General features: G+C 72.2%; 2 protein-coding genes across 2 annotated transcripts; one reads left to right on the forward strand and one right to left on the reverse strand.

The window, feature by feature from the left end:
* Positions 1-156: 156 nt before the first annotated feature.
* FHIP1B (FHF complex subunit HOOK interacting protein 1B) lies at positions 157-12,333 on the reverse strand. Its single transcript, XM_074144835.1, is given in 14 exon segments — positions 157-312; positions 314-468; positions 1,775-1,937; positions 3,560-3,738; positions 3,844-4,204; positions 4,206-4,873; positions 5,003-5,172; positions 6,559-6,638; positions 8,247-8,414; positions 8,521-8,607; positions 8,695-8,853; positions 9,968-10,354; positions 11,546-11,767; positions 12,193-12,333. Coding segments are annotated over 14 exon segments (3,096 nt in total).
* A 1,250-nt stretch (positions 12,334-13,583) lies between these two features.
* On the forward strand, positions 13,584-21,372 carry CNGA4 (cyclic nucleotide gated channel subunit alpha 4). The gene is made up of 7 exons (XM_074150647.1): positions 13,584-13,599; positions 17,704-17,815; positions 17,943-18,049; positions 19,245-20,243; positions 20,377-20,737; positions 20,780-21,060; positions 21,233-21,372. The coding sequence occupies exons 1-7, from the start codon at positions 13,584-13,586 to the stop codon at positions 21,370-21,372; spliced, it is 2,016 nt and encodes a 671-aa protein (XP_074006748.1).
* Positions 21,373-22,890: the final 1,518 nt, after the last annotated feature.

Genomic DNA, 22,890 nt, shown 5'->3' on the forward strand with positions numbered 1-22,890 from the left:
GTCGGTCACTCCCGTACTGAGTTGCAGCCAGTTCTCAGCCAACACATTCATCCCCAATAAATTAAAAAGGTCCGTGTTCCTGGGGGGTGGTTAAAAAGGCGCCGGGGGGGTGGGGGCGATGTCGGGGGGGGGGGATGTCGGGGGGGGGGGGGGGTGTCACTCCTCGGGGGGCTCCGTCAGGAAGGGGGAGGTGACGGCGTGGGCCTGGGCGATGGCGGCCAGCTCCTTGAGGAACTCGCTGAAGATGACGGCGCAGTAGACGGCGTTCTTGACCCGCAGGGCCTGGCTCTGCCGCTCGGCGGGGGGGCGCGGGGGGGGGGCCGCCCCCCAACACCCCCCCTCCCCCCATCCCCTGCAGCCCCGGCCCCTCCCGGTCCCGCAGGGCGGCGGGGGCGGCCCCCCGGCCCCGCGTGGGGCTGTTGGTGTGACGCAGCAGCAGCTCCCCCAGGGAGGGACGGCGGCTCCTGGCTGGGGGGGGGGGGCAAGTCAGTGCCCCCCCGGCAACGGGCAACAGGGGGGCAGCACCCCCCACTGCCCCCATGCAGCCCCCAGCCCCACCCTGCCCCCCATGCAACACTCCATGCAGCCCCCCCGTACCCACCCCCACACCCCTTGATATGACCCTCAGCCCCCCCATAACACCCCCAGCCCCCCGTGTAATGCCACATACAACCCCCCCCCCGCACCCCCCCCCAGCCCCCTGTTGTAATGCCACGTGCAGCCCCCAGCCCCCCCATAACACCCTCACCCCCCCATGTAATACCCCATGCAGCCCCCCACCCCTCCACGCAGCCCCCAGCCCCCCCTGTTACCTCCAGCCCCCCACCCCCCCATACCACCCCCACCCCTCTGTCCAAGGCCCACGGGCAGCCCCCAGTCCCCCCCCATCGCCCCCAGCCCCCTGGGCACTGCAGGGGGCAGCCCCCCCCAATGCATCGTACCCCCCCAGCCCCCTGCACACCCCACGTGCAGCCCCCCACCCTCCCCATAGGGCTATCTGCAGCCCCCCATAGCGCCCCCAGGCCCCCCGGGCAGCCCCCTGCCCAATGCCCAGCCCCCCCCACACACCCCAGGCCATGCCGAGCCCCCCGGCCCCCCCATGTTGTGCCATGTCCCCCAGCCCCCAGTCCCCCATGCTGTGCCATCCCCCCCAGCCCCCTAGCCCCCCCCGTGCCGTGCCCCCCACTACTCTCTGTTACCCCCAGCCCCCATGTTGTAACGTGCCAGTCCCCCGTGCCCCCCAGCCCCCCCATGCTGTGCCGAGGCCCCCCCCATGCCCCCCATACCCCTGGACCCCCATGCTGTGCCATTTGCCCTGTGCCCCCCAGCCCCCCCATGCTACGCTGAGCCCCCCAAGCCCCCCTGTGCCCCCCACGCTGTGCCATTTCCCCCGTGCCCCCCAGCCCCCCCATGTTATGCCAAGCCCCCCGTGCCCCCCATGCCCCCCATGCTGTGCCATTTGCCCTGTGCCCCCCAGCCCCCCCATGCTACGCTGAGCCCCCCAAGCCCCCCTGTGCCCCCCACGCTGTGCCATTTCCCCCGTGCCCCCCAGCCCCCCCATGTTATGCCAAGCCCCCCGTGCCCCCCATGCCCCCCATACTGTACCATTTCCCCCGTGCCCCCCAGCCCCCCCACGCTGTGCCGAGCCCCCTGTGCCCCCCATGCTGTGCCACTTCCCCCATGCCCCCCATGCCGTGCCGAGCCCCCCAAGCCTCCCCGTGCCCCCCATGCCCCCTGCCCCCCCACGCTGTGCCATTCCCCCCCCAGCGCTCACCCAGGGTGTCGGGGCGGCGCAGGGTGGGCACGCTGCCGGGGGGCTCGGCCCAGTCCAGCTTGCCGCGGGCGATCAGGTACTTCTTGGCCTTGAAGAGGAGGGTGGGGAAGTCCTGCTGCCCCGCCGCGAAGCTCTCGATCTTGTTCTTCACCGAGCCCAGCACCTGCCGGGCCACCAACTGCCGTCAGGGGCCACCGGGGCTCGCCTGGGGGTCCCCACGGCCGTAATGGGGGGCCAGGGCACGGCTGGGGGTCCCCACGGCCATCAGGGGCCACCGGGGCTCGCCTGGGGGTCCCCACTGCCATGAGAGGACAATGGGGCTCGCCTGAGGCTCCCCAAGGCCATAATGGGGGGCCAGGGCACGGCTGGGGGTCCCCACAGCCATCATGGACTACCGGGGCACAGCTGGGGGTCCCCACAGCCATAATGGGGGGCCAGGGCACGGCTGGGGGTCCCCACGGCCATCAGAGGCCACCGGGGCACAGCTGGGGGTCCCCACTGCCATGAGGGGCCATCAGGGTTCATCTGGGGGTCCCCACGGCCATGAGAGGACAATGGGGCACAGCTGGGGGTCCCCACAGCCATAATGGGGGGCCAGGGCACAGCTGGGGGTCCCCACGGCCATGAGGGGCCATCAGGGTTCATCTGGGGGTCCCCACGGCCATGAGAGGCCACCGGGGCACAGCTGGGGGTCCCCACGGCCATAATGGGGGCCACCAGGGCTCAGCTGAGGGTCCCAATGGCCATCAGGGGCCATCGGGACACGGCCGGGGGTCCCGATGGCTGTGATGGGGGGCCAGGGCAGGGCTGGGGGTCCCCATGGCCATCAGGGGCCACTGGGGCTCGGCTGGGGGTCCCCACGGCCATGAGGGGGGCCCAGGGCAGGGCTGGGGCTCAGCAACAGCCATGAGGGGCTACCGGGACAGAGCTGGGGGTCCCAATGGCCATCAGGGGCCATCGGGACACGGCCGGGGGTCCTGATGGCTGGGACAGGGGGCCAGGGCAGGGCTGGGGGTCCCCACGGCCGTCAGGGGCCTCTGGGGCAGGGCTGGGGGTCCCAACAGCCATGATGGGGTGCCTGGGCAGGGCTGGGGGTCCCCAAGGGTGTCAGGGGCCCCCGGGACTCAGCTGGGGGTCTTGAGAGCCATGATGGAGGGGCAGGGCAGGGCTGGGGGTCCCAACGGCTGTGAGGGGCCACCAGGGCAGGGCTGGGGATGCTGGGTGGGTCCCAGGGGGGTCTGGGGGGCAGGGTGCCAGGGCCAGGGCAGGGCTGGGGGTCCTGGGGGGGGGTCCCGGGGGACGGTCACCTGTAGCAGGGACTCGACACTGGGCTGGAAGACCATGTTGGTGTTGAGGAGGAAGAGGAAGAGGAAGAAGAGGAGCAGGGGCTGGGGGTAGCAGGGGGGGGTCCCAGGGTGGGGGGTCCCAGAGCCAGGGCAGGGCTGGGGGTCCTGGGGGGGGTCCCGGGGGACGGTCACCTGTAGCAGGGACTCGACGCTGGGCTGGAAGACCATGTTGGTGTTGAGGAGGAAGAGGAAGAGGAGGAGCAGGGGCTGGGGGCAGCAGGGGCTGGGGGCGGCAGGGGGGGTCCCAGGGTGGGGGGTCCCAATGGCCATGGCTGGGGGTCCCAGGGGGGGTCCTGGGGGAGGGTCACCTGTAGCAGGGACTCGACGCTGGGCTGGAAGACCATGTTGGTGTTGAGGAGGAAGAGGAAGAGGAAGAAGAGGAGCAGGGGCTGGGGGCAGCAGGGGCTGGGGGCGGCAGGGGGTCCCGGGGGGGGGTCACCTGTAGCAGGGACTTGACGCTGGGCTGGAAGACCATGTTGGTGTTGAGGAGGAAGGAGCGGAGCAGGGGCTGGGGGTAGCAGGCCAGCTGGGCCACCAGCCCCGTCAGCAGGAAGTTGACGTAGAGCGAGTTGTGCAGCATGTTCTCCAGCTTCCCGAAGAGCACCGAGACGAAGGGGCCTGCGGGGAGGGGGGGGGACACACGTCAGGCTGGGGGTGCAGGGGGGAGCAACCAGGCACACGCACACACACACACACCCCCCCCGCCGTCCCCGAGCCCCCCACCTGTGAAGGGCTGGCTGGGCGGGGGTCCCACCGCCCGCGGCGGGCTGGCCACCAGCTGGGCCAGGGGGTCCGGTGGCCGCGGCTGAGCCCGGCCGGCCCCGTCCCCCCCCTCGGGCAGGGCGGCGAAGCTGGCGAAGGCCTCCTCTTCCTCACGGGACAGCGGGGGCTCGGAGGGGTCCGGGGGGGCCGGCGGGGACCCCCCCCCGTTCTTCATCTCGGCCTCGATCTCCCGCAGCTCCTCGGTGAAGGCTTCGATGGTGACGCCGGCCCCGTTGGGCTCCCCCGGGGCCCGGGCCAGTAGCTCCTCGATGAGCGAGTCCACCGAGGGCAGGGGCTCCCAGCCGGGGGGGGGCTGCGGCCGGCAGGACGGGGGGGGGGGGGGTGGCCGCGCCGTTTTGCTCCGGTGACCCCCCGGCGCCGTCCCCCTCGCCCTGGGGGCTCCGACGCACCTTCTTCACCGCCACGTCGTGTCCCCCCCCCTCGGGCTCCCCCGGCCCGTGCGCCCCGTTCACCAGGGTCCCCGAGTCCCGCGTCTCGGGGGAGGGGGGCCGGTGCCCCCCCGGCCCCTCCTCGCCACCCCCGCTCCCCGGGGACCCCTCCCTCGCCCCTTCCTCCGGCAAACCCCGTTTTTTAGTCCGGGGGGTCGGGGGGCGGGGGGCGCCGGGGTGGGGGTCCTCGCCCTGGCAGGGGGCCGAGCGGAGGCGGGGGGGGTCGGGGGCGTTGGGGTGGGGGTCCTCGCCGTCGTAGGGGGCCGACCAGACGCGGCAGGCCCAGGCGCAGCGGTCGATGCTGCGGCGGGCGTCCCGCAGGTATTCCAGGTAATTCCCCTCCAGCTCCGACACCTCCTCCCACCGGCCGGGCCGGGGGGCGCGGGGGCTGCCGGCGGGGGTCCCCGGGGAGCGGGGGGTCGGGCTGGCGCCCCCCTCGGCGGCGGGGTTGGCTTGGCGCATGAAGAAGGAGAGGCGGGAAGGCGTGGAGGGCTTGGGGACCGTCACCACCGAGGAGGTGTCCACGCTGGGGCTGCCGTGACCTGCGGAGGGTCGGGGGGGGGGACACACAGCACAAAGAGGGGAAGGGGAGGGGGGGGTTCCCAGCCTGGGGGTGGGGAGGGGGGAGGCGGCAGGACACCCCCCACCCCCCCCCCCAATCCCGGACGTACCCTTGGACCAGGCGGCGTGTTCCTCCTCCCGCTCGGGGGGCGGCAGGTTCTCGGGGCGGCAGCAGCGGGGGATGAGGGAGAGGAACTTGGCCGCCGTCTTGCCGTAGATGTCCAGGTCCCGCACGGCCCGTTTCTGGCTCAGCATGACGTGGCTGCAGGGCAGCAGGTACCTGCGGAGAGGGGGGGGGGGGCACCCGGCTGTGGGGAGGGGGGGACGCCCCACGGGACCCCTTGGCAGCAGGGTAGAAGACGGAGGGGACACACGACGGGATGGGGGCGCCAAACCCCTCAACATGGGGGGAAGAAGATGGGGGGACGCGTGATGGGGACACCCTGCAGACCCCTTGGGAGGGGGGCAGAAGATGGGGGGACGCGTGATGGGGACACCCTGCAGACCCCTTGGGAGGGGGGCAGAAGACGGGGGGACACGCAACGGGGACAAGGACACCCCACCGGACCCCTTGGGAGGGGGGCAGAAGATGGTGGGACACACGATGGGGACAGGGGGACACGTGATGGGGATGGGGACACCCTGACAGACCCCTCAGCAGGAGGGCAGAAGATGGGGGGACACGTGATGGGGACACCCTGCAGACCCCTTGGGAGGGGGGCAGAAGATGGGGGGACACGTGATGGGGACACCCTGCAGACCCCTTGGGAGGGGGGCAGAAGACGGGGGGACACGCAACGGGGACAAGGACACCCCACCGGACCCCTTGGGAAGGGGGCAGAAGACAGGGGGACACACCACAGGGACACCCCCCCCAGACCCCTTGGCTGTGGGGCAGAAGATGGGGGGACGCGATGGGGAATGGGGGGACATGCGACAGGGACACCCCGCTGGACTCCTCAGCGGTGGGGCAGAAGACGGGGGGACACACGACAGGGAGGGGGACACCCTGATGGACCCCTTGGGTGTCCCCGAGACGGGGGACAAGGGACAGGGACCCCCCGCTGGAGCCCTCAGCGGTGGGGCAGAAGATGGGGGGACACACGATGGGGACAGGGGGACACGTGACAGGGATGGGGACGCCCCACCAGACCCCTTGCCAGGGGGACAGAAGATGGGGGGGGACACAATGGGGATGCCCCGCCAGACCCCTTGGCAAGGGGGCAGAAGATGGGGGGACACACCACGGGGACACGACATGGGACCCCCTCAGCAGTGGGGCAGAAGACTGGGGGGGGGGGACATGATGGGGATGGGAGGACCCCACTGGAGCTCCCAGCAGTGGGGCAGAAGATGGGGGGGACACACGATGGGGACACCCCAGTGGACCCCTAGATGGCGGGGCAGAAGATGGGGGGGACACGCGACAGGGGGACACGCAACAGGGACGCCTCGCCAGACCCCTCAGTGGTGGGGCAGAAGATGGGGGGACACGCAACGGGGATGGGAGACATGCCACCAGACCCCTGAGCAGTGGGGCAGAAGACGATGGGGGGGACACACGATGGGGATGGGGGGGACACGCGATGGGGACGCCCTGCTGGACCCCTGGGCAGTGGGGCAGAAGACGGGGCTGCCCCACACATCCCCCCCGTCCCGGCGGTACCTGAGCACCAGCTGGAGCATCACGTCCTCGCAGTTGAGGCTGAGCAGGGTCCGGAAGAGGCTGAGGGACACCATGCAGAGCTGGGGGGGACACGGGGAGGTGAGGGACACACAGTGGGGCAGACCCACAGGGCAGCCCCATGGGGCAGCCCCTCAGTGGGGAAGGAGGGCAGCCCCATGGACGGGCAGCCCCATGGGGCAGTGCCATGGACAGGCAGTCCCATAGAGCAGCCCCTCAGTGGGGCAGGGGGGCAGCCCCACAGACGGCCAGCCCCATGGGGCAGCCCCACAGAGGAGCAGGAGGACAGCCCGATGGACGGGGCAGCCCCACGGGGTAGTGCCACGGCCAGGCAGTCCCATGGGGCAGCCCCTCAGTGGGGCAGGGGGCAGCCCCACAGAGAGGCAGCCCCGTGGGGCAGCCCCACAGCAGGGCAGCAGTGGGGCAGGAGGGCAGTGTCACGGCCAGGGAGGATCTTGGGGGTCAGTGTAGGTGTCTGTGGATGGCAATGGGGGCTCATGGGGATGCCTGTGGGTCACAGCGGGGGGTCAGTGTGGGTGTCTGTGGGTTGGTGTGGCTGTCTGTGCGGGTGTCCGTGGGGGTGTCCGTGGGTCACCGTGGGTCGGTGGGGATGTCTGTGGGTCACCATGGGGGTCAGTGGAGGTGTTGGTAGGTGTCTGTGCGTCAGTGTGGGTGTCTGTGGGTCGCTGTGGGTCTGTGTGGATGTCCGTGGTGGTGGGTGGGGAGGCCTGTGTGTGTCGGTGGGGGTGTTGGTGTGTCTGTGTGGGTGTCCGTGGGGGTGTTGGTGGGTCACTGTGGGGGTCTGTGGGCATCAGTAGGGATCAGTGTGGGTGTCTGTGGGTCACCGTGGGTCTCATCCATGAGTTGCTGTTGATGCGCCCCACCAGGGTGTCGAGGATGGTGGTGCTGTCGTGGGTGTCTGGGGGTTGGTGTGGGTGTCTGTGGGGTGTCTGTGGGTCGGTGTGGGGGTCTGTGGGTCGCTGTGGGGTGCCTGTGGGTCAGTGTGGGGTGCCCGTGGGTCGCCGTGGGTCTCACCCGTGAGTTGCTGTTGATGCGCCCCACCAGGGTGTCGAGGATGGTGGTGCTGTCGTGGGTGTCTGGGGGTCGGTGTGGGTGTCTGTGGGGTGTCTGTGGGTCAGTGTGGGTGTCTGTGGGTCGCTGTGGGGTGCCGTGGGTCTCACCCGTGAGTTGCTGTTGATGCGCCCCACCAGGGTGTCGAGGATGGTGGTGCTGTCGTGGGTGTCTGGGGGTCGGTGTGGGTGTCTGGGGGTCGGTGTGGGTGTCTGTGGGGTGTCTGTGGGTTGGTGTGGGTGTCTGTGGGTTGCTGTGGGGTGCCGTGGGTCGCCGTGGGTCTCACCCGTGAGTTGCTGTTGATGCGCCCCACCAGGGTGTCGAGGATGGTGGTGCTGTCGTGGGTGTCTGGGGGTCGGTGTGGGTGTCTGGGGGTCAGTGTGGGCGTCTGTGGGGTGTCTGTGGGTCGCTGTGGGGTGCCGTGGGTCTCACCCGTGAGTTGCTGTTGATGCGCCCCACCAGGGTGTCGAGGATGGTGGTGCTGTCGTGGGTGTCTGGGGGTCGGTGTGGGTGTCTGGGGGTCGGTGTGGGTGCCCGTGGGGTGTCTGTGGGTCGGTGTGGGGTGTCTGTGGGTCGGTGTGGGGTGCCGTGGGTCTCACCCGAGAGTTGCTGTTGATGCGCCCCACCAGGGTGTCGAGGATGGTGGTGCTGTCGTGGCGGTGCAGCAGCAGGAACCGCAGGAAGGTTTTCAGCAGGGCGGTCTCGCTGACGCTGCGCAGGAACAGCTCCAGGTACGCCGTGCTGGCGATCATCTCCTCCACCGAGCTCTGCGGGGGGCGGGGGGGCGCGGCGCGTGGGGCAGGGCACGGGGCTGGGGGGAGGACCCGGGGGACCCCCGTCCGGCCCCGGCGGGGGGGGGACACCCATCCTCACCTTGTGCAGCGCCGGCCCCATGACGGGCACCAGGAACCCGTTGTGCACGTAGTCCACCAGCTGCTTCTGCACCAGCGGGTGGGCCACCTGCGGGGCGGGCAAGGGGGGGGTCAGGGGGCGGTGGCCACCCCCCGGCGAGGGGTCGGTAGCCGCCCCCCGGTGTCCGTGCCCTACCTGGATGACGGCGTTGCAGAACTCCAGGGAGTTCATGAAGAGGACGAGGGAGGAGACCCCCATCCAGTCCTCGCGGCGCAGGCAGTGCCAGTCGTCCCCCCGCGCCTCCAGCTTGCGGGGCAGGGAGGAGTACAGGGCGCTCAGCCCCGTGGCCAGCACCTGGGGAGGGGGGGCGAGGGGCTCAGAGAACCCCCCCCGAGCCACCGACGGGTCATCGGCCACCGGCCCTGCACGCCCCGTCCCCCCTGTCACCATCCCTGCCCGCCCCATCCCTGGCCACCATCCCCCTGGGTCCCTGGCCACCGTCCCTGCCCACCCCGGGTCCCCGGCCACCATCCCTGCCCGTCCCATCCCATCCTTGGCCACCATCCCCCTGGGTCCCTGGCCACCGTCCCTGCCCACCCCAGGTCCCCGGCCACCATCCCTGCCTGCCCCATCCCATCCCCGGCCACCGAGCCTGCCCGCTCCATCCTGGTCCCTGGCCACCGTGCCTGCCCGCTCCATCCCCGTGGCCACCATCCTTGGCCACTCTGTCCCATCCCTGGCCACCATCCCTGCCAGCCCCAGGTCCCCAGCCACCATCCCTGCCTGCCCCATCCCATCCCTGGCCACCATCCCCCTGGGTCCCTGGCCACCGTCTCTGCCCACCCCGGGTCCCCGGCCACCATCCCTGCCTGCCCCATCCCATCCCTGGCCACCGTGCCTGCCCACTCCATCCCCGTGGCCACCATCCTTGGCCACTCTGTCCCATCCCTGGCCACCATTCCTGTCCACCCCGTCCTCCTGGGTCCCCAGCCACTGCCCCTGCCCGCTCCGTCCCATCCCCGGCCACCAGCTTTGGCCACTCCATCCCATCCCTGGCCACCATCACCACCCACTCTATTCCCGTGGCCACCGTCCCTGCCCACCCTGTCCCATCCCTGGCCATCATCCCTGCTTGCTCTGTCCTGGTCCCCGGCCACCGTCCCTGCCCACCCCGGGTCCCCCCAGGTCCCCGGCCACCATCCCTGGCCACTCCATCCCATCCTCGGCCACCCTCCCTGCCCACCCCATCCCAGTTCAAAGCCAGGGACCTTTGCTGGCCCCTACGTCCCCCGCTGTCCCCAGGCCACCGGTCCCCTTGTCCCCAGCCCATCTCCAAGCCCTCCCTCCTCCCCGGACCAGGATGTTCCTCCAGGGACGGCCGTGGCTCCCGCCCCAGGAGCCAAACCCGACCCCGTGGAGCTCCCGGGGACAGGGGGTGGACACGTCCCCGGGTCACCCCGGGCCGTACCGGGCAGAAGTAGGAGTTGTCGGTGATGGACTTGGCCACGGCGTGGTTGCTGGCCGACATGGCCATGATGAGCAGCAGGGCGTCCCTGGCCTGCTGGCCCAGCACGCCCTCGTGGTGGATGAAGGGGATGAGGAGGGAGAAGATGATGAGGTTGGCGGGGCCCTGGTCGGCCGGGCTGTGGAAGAAGAGCTCCAGGACGGCGGGTTCCTTGGCCACCGAGACGCAGAGCTGGTTGAGGAGCAGGACCAGGCTGTTCTCCAGGGGGGCGGAGGTGGGCTCGGCGCAGAGGCTCAGCAGCCGCAGCAGCGGCGTCAGCACCGGCTTGTGCCGCAGCAGGGGCTGCCGGGCCTGGCTGATGAGCATCTCGTAGAGCTTCAGCTGCTCCACCTTAGAACCAGAGAACGGTCTGGGTGGGAAGGGACCTTAAAGACCATCCAGTCCCATCCAGGGACACCTCCCACCAGAGCAGGTTGCTCCAAGCCCCCTCCAACCTGGCCTTGAACCCCTCCAGGGATGGGGCAGCCACAGCTTCTCTGGGCAACCTGGGCCAGGCTCTCAACCCATCCATCCATCCATCCATCCCCCCACCCATCCATCCGTGTCTCCATCCACCCATCCATCCATCCATCCATCCATCCCCCCACCCATCCATCCGTGTCTCCATCCACCCATCAACCCATCCATCCATCCATCCATCTCCCCACCCATCCCCCCAGCCATCCATCCGTGTCTCCATCCACCCATCAATCCATCCATCCATCCACCTCCCCATCCATCCATCCCTCTCCCCATCCATCCACCTCCCCATCCATCCATCCACTCATCCATCCATCCACATCCCCATCCATCCATCCCTCCATCTCTCCATCCCTCCACCTCCCCATCCCTCCAACCCTCCACCTCCCCATCCCTCCATCCCTCCACCTCCCCATCCCTCCATCTCCCCATCCCTCCATCCATCCCTCTCCCCATCCATCCACCTCCCCATCCACCCATCCACTCATCCATCCATCCACCTCCCCATCCATCCACCTATCCACCTTCCCATCCACTCATCCACCCACCCATCCACTTCCCCATCCATCCATCCACTCATCCATCCATCCCTCCATCCACTCATCCATCCATCTCCCCATCCATCCATCCACCTCCCCATCCATCCCTCCATCTCCCCATCCCTCCATCTCCCCATCCACCCATCCATCCATCCATCCACCTCCCCATCCACCCACCCATCCACTTCCCCATCCATCCATCCACTCATCCATCCATCTCCCCATCCATCCATCCACCTCCCCATCCATCCATCCATCCACTCATCCATCCATCCACTCATCCATCCATCCATCCATCCATCCACCTTCCCATCCACCCACCCATCCACTTCCCCATCCATCCATCCACTCATCCATCCATCTCCCCATCCATCCATCCACTCATCCATCCACCCACCCCCCCATCCACCCCCCCACCCATTTCTCCTGAGATCTCATCTCAATCTCCCCTCTTCCAGTGTCAAACCCTTCCCCTTTGTCCCACGCGCCCCCTCCCCGCTGGAGGGTGTCCCCCCCCAGTCACCTTCCGCTCCTCCCCGAAGTCCCCCTGCAGGTGCCAGCTCAGCAGCCGCTCCAGGAGGTTCTCGGAGGCCACGAAGTCCAGGATGGGGCCGGGGGCGGCCGCCTCCCCCCGGGGCCGGTCCTCAGCCAGCAGGTTCAGCATCTGGTAGGTGTTGTTGCGGACGGCGCTCAGGTCGTCGGGGGCCGCTTTGCAGCCCCCACCGCGCTCCAGGATGCGCAGGACCTGCCGGGGGGGGGGGGGGGGCACAGAACGATCTGGGGTCACCAGGGACCTCCAGAGACCCCCCCAGTCCCACCCCCTGCCAGAGCGGGGTCACCCAGAGCAGGTCCCACAGGAACGTGTCCGGGGGGGGTTGGAATATCTCCAGCTGTGGCCTCCCCAGGGCAGAGCAGAGGGGCGGGATGACCCCCCCCCCCCCCCCCGACCTGCTGGCCACGCTCTTCTTGATGCCCCCCCAGGAGACCATTGGCCACTTTGGCCACCAGGGCACGTCGGGGGCTCGTGGGCAACTTGTGACCAGGAGCTCCAAGTGAACTCCGGGCCACTAATCCCGACCCCCTGAGCCGGGGGGGGACACACACACACACACTGGGTACAGAGCGGGGGGGTCCCCGTGCCCCATGTCCCACCCCCGAGCCCCATCTCACCTGGGACCAGTGGTTCTTGAAGACCATGAGGCAGGTCTCGGGGTCGGCGGTGACGGGGGGGCTCTGCAGGCTGGCGCTGCGGGGGGCACGCTGCCCGCCCCCCCGGGGGTTCAGCTTGCTCAGCCAGCTCATCCTCTCCATCGGGGGGGTCGGTCACGGGCAGGGGGGCCGGGGGGTCCCGACGGATCCCAGTGCTGCCTGACGGCGCCACCGGACCCCCCTCTCCATCCTGCTGCCACCACGGGCTGGGCTGTGGGGACAGCGGGGGGGGGGGGGCTCAGAGCCCGGGGGGCACCCAGCACCCACCCCCCGAGCCCGGCAGAGCACCCCCCCGCGGCTGGGATGCAGGGGATGGCTTTGCCCCCCCGGCCCCGACACCCCCATCCCAGCACAGGGACCCCCCAGTCCTGCCCCACGGCGAAGGTGCCAGCCCCCCACGACTGACCCCGAGCCCCCGGTGTCACCCCATGCCACCAACCCCCCCGCAAGGGGGTCCCGGAGGGGCCAAAGGGGGGGACCCCGAGGGGCCAAGGGGGGTCCCAGAGGGTCAAAGAGGGGACCTCATGGGGCCAAGGGGGGTCCTGGAGGGGCCAAAAGGGGGGGACCCCAAGGGGCCAAGGGGGGTCCTATGGTGCCAAAGGGGGGGACCCCAAGGGGCCAAGGGGGGGATCCAGTGGGGCCAAAGGGGGGTCCCGGAGGGGCCAAAGGGGGGTCCCCGTGAGGCCAAGGGGGGTCCCGGAGGTGTAAAGGGGACCCCGTGGTGCCAAAGGGGGATGGCACGGGGGGGTGGCCCCCTCACCGGGACGGGCTGTGGCCACCATGGCCACCGGCAGGGCAGGCCGGGCCACCACGGGAGGAGGAAGGTGGCGGGGAGGTGCCGGGGGGGGGGGGAGGAAGGAGGGAGGAAGAGGAAGGGCGAGCACCGCACGGGCGGGGGGGGGGGGATAGGGGGGGCGCTCCGTCTCTGCCTCCACACCCAGCTCCGCACTTTGAACCCGGAGCCGGCCCGGCCCCGGTGGCACCGGGACAACCAGTGGGAGCGGTGGCCCGGCAGCGGCCAGCGGGGGGGCGGCGGGGGGGGGGGGCACGGGACCCCCGACAACAGCAGCCAGCGGTGATGGGGGAGCAGCAGACACCCCCCCCGGGGCTGTCCCCCCTCCCCAGCCGGAGCCACCGGCCGCCCCGCGGTGGGGACGGGGCTTCCTGCCCCCCCTCACCACCCCCCCCCCCCCCGTGTCCCCCCCAATCCCGGGGTGAAACCCTCGGTGTCACCTCGCCCGGCGCAGGGGGCAGGAGGGGACACCGTGAGCGGCACCCGGGGGGCTCCCACCGGCCCCCCCGAGGGGGGACCCCGGCTCCCTGGTGTGCTCTTTGGGGGGGGGGGGTCCGCGATGGCGGCACCCACGGGTGCGTCACGTCGCCGGGGGGGTTTATAGGGTCCCGTGTCCCGGCACCGCTCGGGGCCACCGTGGCGGGGGTGTCTAGCCCTGGAGAAGCCACGGTAGCCCCGCGGCGCCCCTCCCGTAGCCCAGCACCCCGAGAGCCCCCCCCCCAGCAGCGGGTGGGAAGAGGGAGAGCGACGGCAGCCCCCCCCACCCCCCAACCCCCCCGGGGATGGCACCGGGGGCAGCCGAAAGCCTCCTGGGGAGGGGGCCGGTGAGGAGGGGGACGGAAGCCCCCGCGGCCGGGGGGTGGGCAACAGACACCCCCCCACCACCACCACCCCCCCCCCGCGGGTCAGGCCCCGGGCAAGTGTATTTTTACCGCGGCTCTGACAGCGGCTGCTAAAGTTAGAGCCCAGCGGGGGGGGGGGTCACAGCCCTGGGGGGGGGACACACAGCCCGGGGGGGGGGGGGGGGGGGGGGGGACGGGACACCCCTCTGCCACCCTGCCACCGGCGGCCACTTGCCAGCTCCGTCCCGGCACTAGCCCCCTCCTCGCCCCCACACGGAGGGGGGGACACAGCCACCAGCCCGGGCCACACCGGGGGGGGGGGGGTGGGGGGGGTGTCCCTCCCCGGGGGGGGTGGCCGGTGGCAGCGGGAGGCCCGCCGGGGGTGCCACCGTGGCGAGGGCAGGGGTGCCGGGGGGAGGACACACACCCCCACACCCCCCCCCCCGCCTTGACCCCCGGCCCGGGCACCGAGCGGAGCCGGGAGCCGCCACGGGGGACGGGGACAAGGGGGGGGGGTCCCCCAAGGTCCCCACCGCGGGGGGGGGCTGCCACCCCCTTTTTGCCCCCCTCCTCTGCCCCCCCGGGAGGTGGGAGGGTGGCGGAGTGGGGTGGGGGGGTAACGGTGGGGCTGCCACGTGGGGTCACGTACCCCCCCGTCCCGCCCCGGGGGCCGGTGACAGCAGCACCGGGAGGGGGGGGGCGGCCACGGCACCGACACCCCCCGGGGCCGGGCAAACACGGCACCCTGGGTGCGCCCCCCCCCCCCCGCCGCCGTCGGGGGGGTGCTGCCCACCCGGGCAGGGGTCACGGCGGGATCGGGCCCGGTACCGGGTGTCGTGTGTCGCCCCCCCCCCCGGGGGGGCAACGCCGCCTACCTGGGGTCAAGGTCGCGGCGGGTCCCGTCCCGTCAGCGCCGCACCTGGGGGGGGGTGGGGGGGGGGTGAGAGGAGGCGTCGGACGCGGGGACCGGCCCCTCCCCTCCCCTCCCCCCCCCCCGGCCGGTACAGCCCCCCCCCCCCCCCGCACCCACCGGCACCCCCCCGGCCGCCCCGCACCCCGCGCCCGGCCCAGGCCCGTCCGCCCGCTCCCCCGCCCCGCCTCACGCCACCCCCGCCACCGGGGCACCCCCCGGGCCCGGTCCGTTCCCCCCCCCCGCACGGGGACACCCCGGGGCCGGGCCGCCGCCTGCCCTTGGCCGTGCGGAGCGGCCCGGCCACCCCGGTACAGCCGGCGGAGGGGAAGGGGGGGGGGGGGGGTGTCCCGGCACGGCCTCGCCCGGCCCCACCCCCCCCTACATCGCTCCCGGCGCCCCCCCCCGCCCCGGTTCCCCCCCCCGCCGCCCCCGCCGCTCACCGGCCGCCCCCGCTGCGGGCCCCGCGCGCCCGCCGCCATCTTCCCGCCGCCGCCCCACGCACCGGCCGCGCAGGCCACGCCCCCGGCCACGCCCGCCGCGCCCCCGGCCACGCCCGCCGCGCCCCCGGCCACGCCCACGCCCGCCGAGCTGGGCGGGGCCGCCCGGCCAGGGGAGGGGCGGGGCCGCGCGGGGGGGAAAGCGCTCATTGGCTGCGCCCGCGCAAGGGGCGGGGAAAGGGGCGGGGCCCGGAGCGGCGCGGGGTCGGGGGGCGCGGGGGAAGGGGGGGGGCTCGGCTGCGCGGGAACCGGGAGCCCCCAAACGGGGAAACCCCCACCGGGAACCACCAACCGGGCACCCACCGCAACGGGGAACCCCGCATTGGGCAGCCACGCGCCGGGGAACCCCCCAGAACCGGGGAACCAGGAACAGAGCACCCCTGGAAACGGGGAGACCCCGCGCCGAGCACCTCTCGCACCGGGCACCCCCCGGACCAGGATCCCCCCACCGGGGACCCCCGCACCGGGGACCCCCCCTCTACACCGGGCACTCCCCACACCAGGGACACCCCAAACCGGGCACCCCCGCACCGAGCACCCCCGCACCAGGGAACCCCTCGAACGGGGAACCCCGCACCGGCCCCCCCTCGCACCAGGGACCAAACCCGGCACCTCCCGCACCGGGGAACCTCCCCTGAACTGGGCACCCCTCGCACTGGGGACCCCCACACCGGGGAACCCCCCTACAAGGTGCACCCCTCACATCGGGGACCCCCGCACTGGACACCCCTCACACCAGGGAACCCCACACCGAGCACCCCCCGCACACACCGGGGAACCCCTTCACTGGGCACCCCCCTACACCGGGCACCCCCACACTGGGGACCCCCCAACCGTGCACCCCCCACAGCAGGGAGCCCCCCCACCACACAGCCCAGGTTTGGGGACCTCCCGCAACAGGGAACCACCCCCCCACCCCCCCAGGCTCCCCTTGCACCGGGGACCCCCCCAAACCGGGCACTCCCCGCACCGGGGAACCCCAAACTGCAGAACACCCCCATCAGGCACCCCCCTACACCGGGTACCCCCGCACCAGGGACCCCCCAAACCACGCACCCCCCCCGCATCTCTCCCAGTGCCACCCCCGCGGGTGATCGGGGTCCCCCGGCACCCACCGGCCGGCGCTGGCACCGAGCCCCTGTGCCCCCCGACACCCCACAACCGCAGCACCCCCCGCCCCGGTGCTCTCGGAGGGGATGGGGTCCGGCTGCGGGGTGGTGGGGGGGTGGGGGGGGTCTGCACCCGGCCTTGGCCCGGGGGTCCCCCACCACCCTCGGCAGGGCCCCCCCTCCGGCCTGCCATGGCCACCGGGCCCTGCCACCCGGGTAGCGTGGCTACCGGGCATCCCGGGGGGCCACTGCGTGCCCCGGGGACCCCCCCGTTGCCAGGAGGCGCCCGGTGCCGGCAGAGACACGTGGCTCGGAGCCGGGGAGGGGTGCAGCGTCCGCAGGGTGCTGGTGAGGGGTGCGGGACCCCCGGGGTGCCAGGGAGGGGTGCAGGACCTGTGGGGTGCAGGGGAGGGGTGCGGGACCCCCGGGGTGCCAGGGAGGGGTGCAGGACTACTGGGGTGCTGAGGAGGGGAGCGGGACCCTGGGGGTGCCGGGGGGACTGTGGGACCCCCGGGTGCTGGGTGGGGGGTGCAGGACCCACGTGGTGCCAGTGAGGGGTGCAGGACCCCCGGGGTGCTGGGAAGGGGTGCAGGATCCTTGGGGTGCAGGACCCCCGGGGTGCCAAGGGGGGGTGCAGGACTGCTGGGGTGCTGAGGAGGGGAGCGGGACCCTCGGGGTGCCGGGGGGACTGTGGGACCCCTGGGTGCCAGCAGAGGGGGTGCAGGACCCACGGGGTGCTGGGGGGGGGTGCAGGACCCCCGGGGTGCCAGGGAGGGGTGCAGCATCCGTGGGGTGCCAGGGAGGGGTGTGGGACCCCCGGGGTGCCAGGGAGGGGTGCAGGACTCGGGGTGCTGGGGAGGGGTGCAACATCTGTGGGGTGCCGGGGGGGTGCAGGACCCTCGCCCACGGCGCAGGATGCAGGGGCTCCTCTCCCGAGGCCCCCCCGGGACCACCGCCACGGCCCAGCCCGGCACCGGAGACGCCTGGGGGTGAGCGCGGCACGGACCCCCCCCACCGTGGGGCCTGGGGGGGGGGGGGGGGGGGGAGATGGCGGGGACCCCCTCGGTCCCATGACACGGAGAACCCTGAGACCCCTCTGCCCTCCCCCCGGCAGCGGGGGGACAGTGTGGGGCTCCGGGGGGGCACAGCTGAGTCTCCTCTGCCCCCCCTAGCAGTGGGGGGACAGTGTGGGGCTGGGGGGGGGGCACGGCTGGCCCTGAGACCCCTCTTTACCCCCCCTCCAGCAGTGGGGGGACAGTGTGGGGCTGGTGGGGGGGCACTGCCGCCCCTGAGGCCCCTCTGTCCGCCCCCCCCCCAGTGCCGCCCCCCCCCCGGAGCTGGACGCTGGACCCCTCCGGAGACTGGTATTACTGGTGGATCAGCCTCATGGTGCTGCCCATCCTCTACAACTGGATCATCATCATCTGCAGGTGCCCGGGGTGGGGGGCAGGGGATGGGGGGCGCGGGGGCCGGGGGGGGGGTGTGTGTGTGCAGGGGGTCCCGTCGCCCCCCCCCCCCCCCCCCCCGGCACCGTCCCAGCCCCGGTGACACCGGCAGGTCGTGCTTCCCGGGGCTGCAGGAGCAGCAGGAGGGGCTGTGGTTGGCCCTGGATGTCCTCAGCGACGGGCTCTACCTGATGGACATGGCCGTGCGCCTCCACACCGGTGGGTCCCGCGCCCCACGGGCACCCGGACACCCCCTGGGACCACCCCGGCCACACCCCGGCCCTGCCAGCAGTGGGGGTCCCCCATCCCTCGTCCCCATCACTGGTGGTTCCCTCATTGCTGCTGGTCCCCCATCCCTCGTCCCCATAAGTGGTGATTCCCCATCCCTCGTCCCCATTGGTGATGGCCCCCCATCCCTCATCTCCACCAAGGATGATCCCCATCCCTTGCCCCCATCAGCGGTGGTCGCCCATCCCTTGTCCCCATTGGTGGTGGTCCCCCGTCCCTCATCTCCACCAAGGATGATCCCCATCCCTTGTCCCCATCGGTGCTGGTTCCCCTTCTCTTGTCCCCATCAGTGATGCTCCCCCATCCCTCGTCCCCATCACTGGTGGTCCCCTAGCCTTTGTCCCCATCACTGGTGGTCCCCCATCCCTTGTCCCCATCACTGGTGGTCCCCATTTCTTGTCCCCATCACTGGTGGTCCCCCATCCCTCATCCCCATCACTGGCGGTCCCCCATTCCTCATCTCCATTGGTGGTGGTCCCCATCACTGATGGTCCCCCATCCCTTGTCCCCATTGGTGATGGTTCCCCATCCCTTGTTCCCATCGGTGGTGACCCCCCATCCCTTGTCCCTATCACTGGTGGCCCCCCATTCCTTATCCCCATCAGTGGTGACCCCCCCATCCCTTGTCCCCATCGGTGGTGGTCCCCATCAGTGATAATCCCCCATCCCTCATCCCCAGCACTGGTGATCCCACAACCCGTCCCCATCAGCAACAGTCCCCCGTCCCTCGTCCCCATCAATGGTGGTCCCCATCACTGACGGTCCCCCGTCCCTCATCCCCATCAGATGCCATCCCCCATCCCTTGTTCCTACTGGTGGTGACCCCCCATCCCTCGTCCCCATCACGTGTGACCCCCCATCCCTCTCCCCATCACTGGTGGTCCCCCATCCCACGTCCCCATCACTGGTGGTCCCCCATCCCTCATCCCCATTGGTCGTGATCCCCCATCCCTCATCCCCATCAGACGCCACCCCCCATCCCTCTCCCCATCAGTGGTGTTCCCCCATCCCTCGTCCCCGTCCCAGTGTCCCCCCTGGGCACAGCACCCCCCTCTCCAGGCGTACCCCCTCTCTCCGGGGCTCCCCCCCCCCCGGTGCAGGGCCCATCCCGACCCTCCACCCCCAGCCTTCCTGGAGGACGGCATCCTGGTGCGGGACCGCCGCCGCATCCGCGGGCGCTACCTCCGCTCCTGGTGCTTCCCCTGGGACGTGGTGTCGGTGCTGCCCACCGACCTGCTCCCCCCGCGCCTGGGGGGGGCGGCGGCGCCGGCGGCACGCGCCAACCGCTGCCTGCGGGCCCCCCGCCTCTTGGAGGCTTTCGACCGCCGGGAGACGCGGACGGGCCACCCCAACGCCTTCCGGGTGGCCAAGCTGATGCTCTACGTGCTGGTGGCCATCCACTGGTACGGCTGCCTCTACTTCGCCCTCTCCTCCCGGCTGGGGCTGGGCTCCGACCCCTGGGTCTGCCCCAACGCCAGCCGCCCCGGCTTCGCCCGCCCGCTGCGGCAGTACCTCCACAGCTTCTACTTCTCCACCCTGGTCCTGGCCACCGTGGGGGACACGCCGGAGCCCCGACGTCGGGAGGAGTTCCTCTTCCTCACCGCCGGCTTCCTGCTGGCCGTGATGGGCTTCGCCACCGTCACCGGCAGCGTGGCCTCCATCATCTCCAATGCCGGCGCCGCCGACGCCGCCTTCTACCCCGACCCCGCGCCGCTGCGGCGCTACCTGCGGGCTCGGGGGGCCGGCGGCCGGCTGGCCCGGCGGGTGGCCACCTGGCACCACCACCTGCGGGCGCAGCGCAAGCCGCCGGCCGAGCAGGGGGTGCTGCGGCACTTGCCGCGGGGGCTGCGGGCGGAGGTGGCCGCCAGCGTCCACTTGCCGGCCCTGGGGCGCGTGGGGCTCTTCGGGGGCTGGGAGCTGGGGGTCCTGCGGCAGCTGGTGCCGCGGCTGCGCCCCCAGGTCTTCGGCCCCGGGGAGTTCGTCTGCCGGCGGGGGGACGTGGGGCGGGAGATGTACTTCGTGCGGGAGGGGCGGCTGGCGGTGGTGGCCGAGGACGGCGTCACCCAGCTGGCCACCCTGGGCGAGGGGCTCTACTTCGGGGAGATCAGCCTCATCAACATCAAAGGTGAGACACCCCAGCCCCCCCCCCGCACCCGCACCACGGCACCCCGAGCCCACCCCGGCCTCGGCGCTAGCCCCCCCCCCCCCCCTCCCCACACACACCGTGTCCGTGTCTCCGTCCGTCCCCGTTCCCCCAGGGAACACCTCGGGGAACCGGCGCACGGCCAACATCATGAGCATCGGCTACTCGGACCTCTTCTGCCTCGCCAAGGAGGACCTGGCGGAGGTGCTGGCCGAGTTCCCCAGCGCCCGGGCCACCATGGAGGCCAAGGGCCGGCAGCTCCTGCTAGCCATGGGCAAGCTGGACCTGCGGGCGGAGGCGGCGGCGGCGGAGGCCGAGCGGAGGGTGCGGGACCTGGAGGTGGCCCTGGAGGGGCTACAGACGCGGGCGGCTCGGCTACTGGCCCAGCTGGAGTCCGGAGCCTTCAAGCTGGCGCTGAGGGTCCAGCGCCTCGAGGGACGGCTCCGGCGGCGGCGACGGACAGAGCGGGGAGCGGGGTCTGGGGGGGCACAGGGTCCCCCCAAGGCGCAGGGTCCCAGTGGGGTGCAGGGTCCCACAACGCCACAGGGTCCTGCCCAAGGACGAGATCCTGATGGAGGACGGAGTCCCACCAGGGCGCAGGGTCCCCCCAGGGCGCAGGGTCCCAGTGGGGTGCAGGGTCCCCCCAGGACACAAGGTCCCCCCAGGATGCAGGGCCCCAGTGGGGTGCAGGGTCCCCCCACCTCACAGGCTCCCATCAGGGCACCAGGTCCCAGTGGGGGTCAGGGTCCCCCCGGGTCACAGGATTCCAGTGGGGTGCAGGGTCCCACCGGGGCACAAGGTCTCCCCAGGGTCCCAGGTCCCCCCAAGGCACAGGGTCCCGGGGGGGCGCAGGGTCCCACGATGCCAAAGGGTCCTGCCCGGGGACTGGGTCCTGCTGGGGGATGGGGTCCCACCGAGGTGCAGGGTCCCCCCAGGGCGCGGGGTCCCCCCAGGGCACAGGGTCCCCCCAGGGCGCGGGGTCCCAGCGGGGTGCGGGGTCCCACTGGGCTGCGGGGTGCAGGGTGGGGGGCAGGACCCCGGCGCTGAGGGTTACCTGGGGGTGGGAGAGCAGAGACAACAGGCGCGGGGTGACCGTGACAACCGTTGCTGAGTAACAGACAGTTGTTGCTGAGAAACCGAGGGGGGGGTTGTGAATGGGACAGGATGGGATGGGATGGGATAATGGGATGATGGGATCATTGAACTGTGGGATGGTTTGGGTGGGAAGGGACCTTACAGCCCCCCCAGTGCCACCCCCTGCCCTGGGCAGGGACACCTCCCACCAGACCAGGTTGCCCCAAGCCCCCTCCAACCTGGCCTTGAACCCCTCCAGGGATGGGGCAGCCACAGCTTCTCTGGGCAACCTGGGCCAGGCTCTCAATCCATCCATCCATCCATCCATCTCTCCATCTCTCCATCCATCCATCCACTCACCCATTCGTCCATCCATCTCCCCATCCATCTGTCTGTCCATCCATCCATCTCCTCATCTATCCATTCCTTCCCCACATCTCATCTCAATCTCCCCTCTTTCAGTGTCAAACCCTTCCCCCTCCTCCTAGGGCTCCCCTCCCTGATCCAGAGTCCCTCCCCAGCTTTCCTGGAGCCCCTTTAGGGACTGGAAGGGGCTCTGAGGTCTCCCCGGAGCCTTCTCTTCTCCGGGCTGAACCCCCCCAACTCTCTCAGCCTGTCCTCACAGCAGAGGGGCTCCAGCCCCCCCAGCATCTCCGTGGCCTCCTCTGGCCCCGCTCCAACAGCTCCATGTCCTTCCGATGTTGGTGGCCCCAGAGCTGGAGGCAGCACTGGGGGGGGTGTCTCCCCAGAGCGGAGCAGAGGGGCAGAATCCCCCCCCCTCTCCCTGCTGGCCACGCTGCTGGGGATGCAGCCCAGGGGGCGGGGGGTTTCTGTGCTGCCAGCCCAGGTTGCCGGCCCATGGCCAGCTTTCCCCCCCCCCCCCAGCACCCCCAAGCCCTTCCCCTCAGGGCCGCCCCCCCTCCCTCCGCCATCCCCAGCCTGGATCTGTCCGCCCGTCCCGGGACGGGGCAGGGGATGGGGATGGGGATGAGGAAGGGGGGGGGAAGGGGATGGGGAAGGTGGGGGGGGGGGGCAGAGGCGTCACCGGGCTGGGCCGGGGTCGGGGGGGAAGGGGGGGGGGGGGCGGCAGCGCGGGGGGCCGGGGGCTCCCGGAAAAGGGGCGGCGGGAAGCGGGCGGGGGCAGGGGCCGGGGGGGGCAGCTCGGGTCCCCCGTTCGCTCCCCCGGCCCCGGGGTCCCCCCAGGGGCAGCCGCGGGAGCCGGCCCCGCCGCCCGGTGACTGACAGCCCCCCGGTGCCCCGGCCAACGCCGTGCGACCCCTCCCCGAGCGCCCCCCCGCTCCCGCCGGCTCCCCCCGCCGCCCCCCGCCCTCCCCCGCTCCCGCCGCATCCCCCCCCCCCCCGAACTCCCCCCGCATCCCCCCCCCCCCCGAACTCCCCCCGCTCCCGCTCCCGCCGCCGCCCCCCGCCCCCGGCCCGCCCCCCGCCGGCACCGCCCCCGCTCACTCTCCCGGCGGCTCCGGAGCGGAGCGGAGCGGAGCATCCTCCCGGTGCATCCTCCCGGTGCCTCCTCCCGGTGCCGCCGCCATGGGCGCGG

Source organism: Numenius arquata, chromosome 1 (assembly GCF_964106895.1).
Source record: "Numenius arquata chromosome 1, bNumArq3.hap1.1, whole genome shotgun sequence".
In the NCBI taxonomy this organism is placed as follows: domain Eukaryota; kingdom Metazoa; phylum Chordata; class Aves; order Charadriiformes; family Scolopacidae; genus Numenius; species Numenius arquata.

What these genes read in the sequence shown, in the direction of transcription:
- CNGA4 (XM_074150647.1), top strand. An exon ending in GGCCGTGCGCCTCCACACCG is followed by an intron (nt 18,050 to 19,244) that starts GTGGGTCCCGCG and finishes CTCCACCCCCAG; the next exon opens with CCTTCCTGGAGGACGGCATC. An exon ending in CAGCCTCATCAACATCAAAG is followed by an intron (nt 20,244 to 20,376) that starts GTGAGACACCCC and finishes CCGTTCCCCCAG; the next exon opens with GGAACACCTCGGGGAACCGG.